The sequence below is a fragment of the Oryx dammah genome, unplaced genomic scaffold, assembly GCF_014754425.2.
Source record: "Oryx dammah isolate SB20612 unplaced genomic scaffold, SCBI_Odam_1.1 HiC_scaffold_28, whole genome shotgun sequence".
Classification (NCBI taxonomy): Eukaryota; Metazoa; Chordata; class Mammalia; order Artiodactyla; family Bovidae; genus Oryx; species Oryx dammah.
The window spans coordinates 7,784,502-7,793,018 of NW_024070212.1; the positions used below are offsets into that span (position 1 = coordinate 7,784,502).

An 8,517-nucleotide genomic window follows, 5' to 3' on the forward strand; every position below is an offset into this window, starting at 1 on the left:
TGAAGTGAGTCGGGTGGAGAAGGACAAAGCTCTGTGGACTCTAACGATGAATACAAATGAATATGTAGTCTGTTATGGGCCCAGCCTCCCTGCCTTAATTGACCTGCTCTTCTTGCCTTGGATTTTCTGTCTATAGAGAATGAATCTCTGAATGCTTTATCTAGGGGTGGGAGGCAGGGAGAATATACCTCCTGCCTCAAGCCCAGATTGGCTCACAGTTAGTCCAAAGTGGCATAGTTTTTGCAAGGGAATGAGCCTGGATAGAATAGAGAGAAAATTTCAAATTGCACACACTGGAGCAAATCACCCCCAAGTAATGCAGAATATGGTCGTAGCTCAGGACGTTTCTTGGCTCCTAAAAGCCTCATGCTGGGATGGCTGGGGCCTGTCAGGAAGAGTCCCTATGTCTTCCCCAAAGCAAAATGAGCTCCTGCAGCTGCTAGAGACTCAAGAGGCTGTTCCTAGCTGGAGTCAGCCTGCCATGGACAGAAACTCCTGACTGGGTGACCAAACTCAACTTTGTGTGCCTAACAGTAAGGCCAAACAAACGGAAACTTCAGAGTTTAGAGCAGAGCAAATTTTATTACAGGGCCAAGCAAGGAGATTGAGTGGCTTGTGCTCATCAAAAGAGGAACTCTCTGATAGTGTTGGGGGATAATTTTTATGGGCAAATTTAGAGTGAGGGCTGCAGGGTGTATGAGTTCCAATCGGGTGATGGTGAGTAAACAGGGTGGTATTCCAGGAATCAAAGGCTCAATCTGAAGTTACCACCCTTTACCTGAGTGAGGACCTTAGTTTTTGCAGAACTGAAGGGTATTGCTATGTATAATCCTTGGACTTCCCTGGTGGCTCAGATGGTAAAGTGTCTATCTACAGTGCGAGAGACCCGGGTTCAATCCCTGGGTTGGGAAGATCCCCTGGAGAAGGAAATCGCAATCCAGAAAATCCCATGGACAGAGGAGCCTGGAAGGCTACAGTCCATGGGGTCGAAAGAGTCGGACACGACTGAGTGACTTCACTTCACTCAGGAGGAACCAGGACCTTGCCCAGTAGATGCCTTGACTTGACTTCTTGACTACTTCTCCTTTGTTTCTGCATTCCCTCACTTCCCTGATTAGGAAGTGTTTCAGTTTGCCCTTTGGAAATCAGTGAAAGTGTAGGAAGCTGAAGCCTTTTTTTCTGAAAACAAGAAAGGGAAGCAGAAAATATCTGCACTCCAGAGGGCCCCACAAGGTCCTGTTCATTTCAGTTTTCTTTTAGAAACATCTCCTTGTAATTTGTTCTTTCTTTAGTCTTTTCTCAGCTGTGATGGGAAAGAGAGATATGTTTTTGTTTTATCAGTTCAGTTCAGTCGCTCAATCATATCTGACTCTTTGTGACCCCATGAATCACAGCACGCCAGGCCCCCCTCTCCATCACCAACTCCTGGAGTTTACTTAAACTCACGTTCATCGAGTCGGTGATGCCATCCAGCCATCCCATCCTCTGCTGTCCCCTTCTCCTCCTGCCCCCAATCCCTCCCAGCATCAGGATCTTTTCCAAAACTCTTCGCATGAGGTGGCCAAAGTACTGGAGTTTCAGCTTTAGCATCAGTCCTTCCAGTGAACACCCAGGACTGATCTCCTTCAGAATGGATTGGTTGGATCTCTTTGTAGTCCAAGGGACTCTCAAGAGTCTTCTCCAACACCACAGTTCAAAGGCATCAATTCCTTGGCACTCAGCTTTCTTCACAGTCCAACTCTCACATCCATACATGACTACTGGAAAAACCATAGCCTTGACTAGAGGGACCTTAGTTGGCAAAGTAATGTCTCTGCTTTTGAATATGCTATCTAGGTTGGTCATAACATTCCTTCAGAAGGGAAAATAGTTATCTCTCTATTCTTCTAGGGTCTTGGCTGAGATGACCCTCCTCCATCTGCCCTATAATAAAACATTAATGGAAGACTTCTCTGGTGGTCCGTTTGTTAAGAACATACCTGCCAATGCAGGGGACATGGGTTCAATCCCTGGTCCAGGAATATGCCACATGCTTTGGGTCAACTAAGCTTGTATGCCACAACTACTGAGCCCATGCTTTGAAATTACTGAAGGCTGTGCACTCTAGAGCTCCTGCTCTGCCACAGAAGCCATGCCAATGACAAGCAGGCGCACTGCAACTAGAGCATAGCCCCTGCTAACCACAACTAGAGAAAGCCCACACACAGTGATGAAGACCCAGTGCAGCCAAAATCAATTGTATATAGGAGGTATACATATTATTAAAGTTGTTTGTTTTCCTCTATCAATTAAAAAAAAATTTTTTTTTGGTTGTACTGGGTCTTCGTTACTGTGTGTGGGCTTTCTCTAGTTGTGGTGAGTGGGGGTAACTCTAGTGGCAGTGCATGGGCTTCTGAACTCGGGGAGATGGTAAGGGACAGGAAGGCTCAACGTGCTGCAGTGCATTGGGTCTCAATCAGTCAGACTCGACTGGGAGGCTGCAGAGCAACAGCACACCTCTTGTATACGTGAGAGATACCCAGGAAAGCTGAATGGCTCCCTGAAATGGCTCAGGGCACTACCTTCAGTACTATATCCCGCTATAGGCAAAAGAAAGATTTTGGAAGTGGGGGAGTGAGTTATTAGGAAAAGTGCATTAAAAGGTAAGATTGTTATGCAGATTTTAGCCTGTGCCTTCTGCAGATATAATGATTTCTTATGATTTAGGGTGATTCTTCTCTTCCTGGTGTATATAGCGATATATCTGTACAAATGGGAATTTCCCTTCTAAATGTAACTTTCCCTTACACAGAGAAAATTCTGCTTAGCTTTCAGAGCTTGTCTAGTGTCTGCTGTTTCTAAAAAATAAGCAGCTCAAGATAATCCTTATGACAATGAGGCATATTTTGGAGTGGTATATTCTGCTTCCCTTCTCAACCAGTAACAAAGAGACACCTAGGTGAGAGAGCTAATTCTTAGGTAGCTTGATAAGGAAACCAGGGCCCTCAAGGAGGAGGAAGGGACAACCTTTTTCTTCTACATTCCTACATCTTAGTCACATAAGATGTTTTTTTCTTAAGCTCTGATTTGTTAATGGCAACAATCTGTTTTGCCTTTAACTTTCTTTAAGCCTAGAGCTAACGATTACACAACAAAACACATCTTGCTCAAGGTATGTTTTTCCCTAAGCTCCGTTCTAATGATTATGTAACAACAATGTATCTTGCTTGAGTACAGGTTTCTCCTTCTTCACAGAAACGTTCTGACTAATCCTATTATGTTAAGATGTATGTTGTGGGAGTGGGTCTGTTAAGACTCTTACAAACTTGAGATATTCTTTTGATCTATTGCTAGTAACCAATTGAAAAAGTATATAGATCCCTTCTCTGGCTGCCATCTATGGGGTCGCACAGAGTTGGACACGACTGAAGCGACTTAGCAGCAGCAGCAGCAGCAGCAGCATAGATCCCTTTCTAAGTCTGCCCCCTTCTGATGTCTATGTCAGAAGCTTTCTCTGTCCCCTTTTCACCTTAATAAATCTTTTGCTGCATGAAACTCTGAGTGACTGAAGCTGCATCTTTGGTCCCGAAGCTAAATTCTCTCCTTTTGAGATGATAAATCTGACTTTGTTCACCATAAGCTATCACTAGGCTTTTCTAAAACAATGCAAATAGTTAAGCTATAGCCAGCCAAATAATTTCCTTGCTCTTTTCTCTAAAATAGTCTTTCTCCAAGTTCCTATTTGTGGACTACTCAGTCACTTCTGTGGAGCCCTATACCAAAGTCATAGGTGTGGAGCCCTGAACAAAGGTCACAGGACAAAAATCCCTGGAAGTGACCAAGCCCCATAGGAACTGCTGCCATGAGCCTTCAGATCTAAACCAGTCAGTTTCCTGACTCCATATTAGGCCAAATACCCACCCTATCACCCATCCTGTAGCATCTTATGTGCATGCATGCTCAGTCACTTAAGTTGTGTCTGACTCTTTGCAACCCCATGGACTGTAGCCTGAAAGGCTCCTCTAGTCATAGAATTCTCCAGAATACTGGAGAATGCTGGAGTTGGTTGCTGTTCCCTCCTCCAGTGGCTCTTCCTGACCCAGAGGTCAAACCTAGGTCTGCATGGCAGACAGGTCCCTGAGCCACTGGGGAAACCCATAGCACCCTAACCAGTTACCTAATGCCACCATGCCAGTAGGAATTTTCTCTGTCTTGAGGCTATAAAAATTGGCTACTAGCCTGCAAAAGGTTCAGATTTCCCTTGCAGTTCTAACAGTGTCTCCCACTGTAATAAACTTTATTTTCCTCTCATTCTGCCTTGTGTTTGGAAATTCTTTTCCAACCCATGCACAGACCACGCCATTTTGGTGGCCTATACAGGGATTTGGGGTCTCTTCCCTCACCTGTTCTTTCTCAGAGGAGCCCTCTGTGAGCAGGCAAGAGCCTGTGGCAGCAACTGAGGACCTCTGGCCAGGGTTACCGCCTGGAGCATTCCAAAGGCCCTGCTGCCGACTGTGCCCCAGTAGCTACCACCCAAATGGGTGAGGGGCTCACTTTTTGACTTCTTTCTGTTAGGTAGGTAGAATAGGGAAAAGGAGTCCAAAATGGCGGTGGCTAAAAAACAAGGAAGATCCGAGGACCAGAGTGAAGACTTCAGGTAGAACAAACAGCACTCCTGGCTAAGCCCAATTTGCATAGGGCAGGCCCAGGTGGAGGAAAAAACATATAAAAGGAGGAGCCAACATACTTTCTCTCTCTCTTTCTCTCCTGCATGTGTGCGCTCTTTCTCTCTCTCTCCCTCTCTCTCTCTCTCCCTCCCCCACACGCTCCTCCAATCTCTTCTCTTCGTGTCTTTGGGTTGGCATGCCCCCACGCTTCGAGGATGGATTCTCCTGCTATCTTCTAAATAAAATAGAGCTGTAACACTGATTTGCCTAAGAGCTATAACACGGTTTGTCCAAGACCCGAGAGCTGTGATGCGCCGAGGGCTTTAATGTCAGCCGCTCCAAATCTTTGTTGTGACAAGACAAAGAACTGAGGAACACACGCTCATGTGACATTTCCAAATGATGACTAGGCCAATCAATATTGTGCAGGCATGGGTCGGACACTTAAGAGACATTAGGGTGTCTGCCACTTGAAAGTTCCCTTGAAGGATAAGGGAGTTATGGGATGGACCAGACCGCAAGGGCATCCACCCTCAACAAGACAACTTGCGTGCTCCGTGTCAGGCACATATTACTTTGAGCAAAACAGAGCCCATTGTCTTCTGGCCACTGCTTCCCCAACAGGATTGTAAGGTGGAATCCTCAGCCTGTCCTCCCTGTCACTTTCACTTCTTTTCCTTTCCATCTGGGTTGATTTAAGGAGCCTAGGTGTTGCCTGTGAGCCATCCCAAGGGTGCCTTCCACATTTCAGGGAATTGCCAAACAGTGAGTTACCCAGGTGCTCCCAGGTCTTTCCCTGCCTGGGTCACATGGTTCTTTAGCTGCTGGGTTCTCAAGGGTCACCTCTCACTGTCAGATGTGACTCAGAGTGATTGGCCGTTTTGTGCCATTAGTCGCATGGAGAGATCACTGGGACAAAGGGATGCCTTTCTGTAAGCTGGTGACTAATACTTGCAGTCTATGGCATGTAGGCTAAGAATGGTATATCCTAGGAACCTCTCTCAGACACACCCCTTGCCTACATTCTCAGGAACTGAAAAAAATTTGATCTTGAAAATCTCAAAAAGGACTGGCCCCAGTATAAATTGGAGGACCAAAAAAAAAAAAAAAAAAAGCCCTCTGAATGGCACACCAGATTGTAGCATAATCCTTCAACTTAATCTCTTTTGGCACAAGCAGGAAAGGACTCAAGAGGTTCCTGATGTTCAGTCCTTCCTGGCCCTTAGTCAGAATTCAGATTTGAGGGACTCATGCCACATGTGTCTTTCTGTTGTTGCCTTATCCCCCATCCCTCTCTGTCTCCTTCTCCACCAGATTTCCTAGATGACCTCTACTTGACCTTTCCTGTCCATGTGCACATGTGCTATGTCACTTCAGTCGTGTCCGACTCTTTGCAACCCTATGGACTGTAGCCTGCCAGGCTTCTCTGTCTATGGGATTCCCCAGGCAAGAATCCTGGAGTTGGTTGCCATGCCCTCCTCCATTCATATCCACATTTGATCTCTGTTGTCAGAGACAAGGAAAGGATTCTGAGGTTTCCTTTGGTCTAGGACTTTCTCCTATAATCAAATGCCTGAGGGATCAAAAAACTCTCCTAACATTCTAAAGAAGCTCCTTCTAACTACTCCTACCTCTCAGGGTGGGGAGGGACCAAACTTCCCCCACCCCTCCAGATTCTTCTGATCATAGGAAGACCTCACCTCCCCAGAGGGCAGTCTCTGCTGGGACAACATCTTATCAGTCAGTCTGCCCCTGTTATCAGAGCCGATTTGAGTACTATCTAAATTTTAGCTTTGAGTCCATAACCACAGAAAGAAAAAGACAATATGGCCATGATATTAAACTCTGGAGAAAACTGGTTAAAATTAAACCTTTTTGAAATTACAAAACTGTTCTTGCATATGCAACTAGAAACAGTTAGCTTGTTAAACAAAAATATGCCTAGGAGAAAGCTTGAAGTTAACTTATCATGTCCTTTGCCTGAGACTTCAGCATTGGGCAAATTAGAACCTCAAGCCAAAAAAGTGGGGGAGGGTAAAGAGACAGTACCTCTCAAGTGGAAAATTATGAGATCTCTCTCTGTATTTATTGTATGTCTCTGTGTGTATTTGTCTTTTGGTAATATTGCTGAAGTTAATTTGTAAATTAGCTCTAATTTAACTGGCCTAAATAAAAGTAAATGCTTACAAATAAAACAATTCTAAATACAAGAGAAATTAAGCTAAATGAATTTCAGCTTTGTGCAAACTGGGAGATATTTAGTATTAAATTCATATCTGGTATTAATGCTTGTTTGTTAACCTAATTATTCATAATGATCTGGTATGTCCTGGTAAAATATCAGTCCTAATTCTAGTTGTTATCTAAGTGTTGCATGTCACAGCAGTAACCAAGTTACTTTTTTAAAACAAACTTTTTATGGGGACCATTTTAAAGTCTTTATTGAATTTGTTACAATATTTCTTCTGTTTTATATTTCAGTTTTTTGGCCAGGAGGCATGTGGAATCTTAGCTCCCTGAGCAGAGATCAAACCTGCACCCCCTACATTGGGAGGTGAAGTCTTAACCCCTTTACCACCAAGGAAGTCCCCAAGTTACTTTTTTTCAGTTGCATTGTAGTCAGATTTTAAATGTGCCTTCTTGTCATCATAGAAAACTATGGTTTCATTCTGATGCCTTTGCAATATATATATATATATATTTACCTCTTCAAGATTAAAGGACAGGACTTTCTAAGGTTAAATTAATAGTAAGCTGGTATCAGACTGGAATTCGGTTTTCTGTCTCTGTTAAGAGAACAACGTTTACTTGGAATGTGGCTTTTGATAACAGACTATGTGAATTTTTTTGCCTTTAAATAATTTATATTTGTTTCTAAAACATTTTGTTACTTTGGTAAAGTAAATAAATATTATTTCACAATTATCTATGAAGATTATGGTACATGTAGATAAAACTCATTCTGCTTCTACAAAAAGTTAACCCTTCACTGTCAGACTTTTGCTATCCTGATGTCCTTAAAACTTGACAATAATCTACTCCTCAATCAGGGAATTTAAAATGGGTAAGTAATAGCTGTAAATCAAGCAATCAGGGCTTTGGAAAACCAAGAAGGCCACTTGGCTTTTCCCAGTTCCCTGAAAAACCGCATTTTTATTTGATGGGTTAAACCCTTTTCTGGTTGTAGTGTTAATGCCCTCACAATGAAAAAGAAATTATGTTTCACTGAATATTAAATTCTAGTTTTGTTAATTAAGGTCTGTGTTTACTATGACTCATTTCTGAGATAGTTGTTATGCTATATTGCTAGAAGGTTTATTTAAGCTATTAAAAGAGACACTCTAAATTTGTTTCTAAAGCATATCTCAATGATCAGTCTTTGGATGAAGACCAGATGCTTCATGATCTACAACCAGGAAATTAACACCAGGCTACAGTCATTTAACAAGCTGTCAGATGACCTGGGGATGTAATGAATTATGCTTAATGGAAGTTCTTGACTTAAATTCTTACTTTTGACATTACTAATAACAGCTAGGTATATTATTTTCTATGTTACCTGTTTCAGAAGATTGTTTTTTACATTACTAAATGTGTGACTGAGTGTCTGATAAAATGCTGATATATACTTTCATATGAGATTAAACATGGGAAGAAGCAACAAGAGGGAATATTTTCCTGGACCAAGAGGCTAGTAACACAAGTGTGGTCCAGAGACTTTTGCTACTTGCAAGGCCTGGTCCAATAACAGCACACTGAGAGGCCTATCAACAAAAGCTTCGACAGAACTGGGAATGAGCATTCCTAGCACCATGGGACACAATGGCCAGGAAATGCCCCCAAACCAGGGTCAAATTTATGACCCAAAGGG

At 43.0% G+C, this 8,517-nt stretch overlaps 1 protein-coding gene across 1 annotated transcript in view; it reads right to left on the reverse strand.

The window, feature by feature from the left end:
- Positions 1-368, reverse strand: part of LOC120855416 (low affinity immunoglobulin gamma Fc region receptor II-like) — a 6,724-nt gene extending 6,356 nt beyond the window's left edge. The window contains exon 1 of the mRNA XM_040229892.1: positions 295-368. Coding sequence (XP_040085826.1) covers positions 295-368 — 74 coding nt within the window. The remainder of the gene's footprint in view (positions 1-294) is intronic.
- Positions 369-8,517: the final 8,149 nt, after the last annotated feature.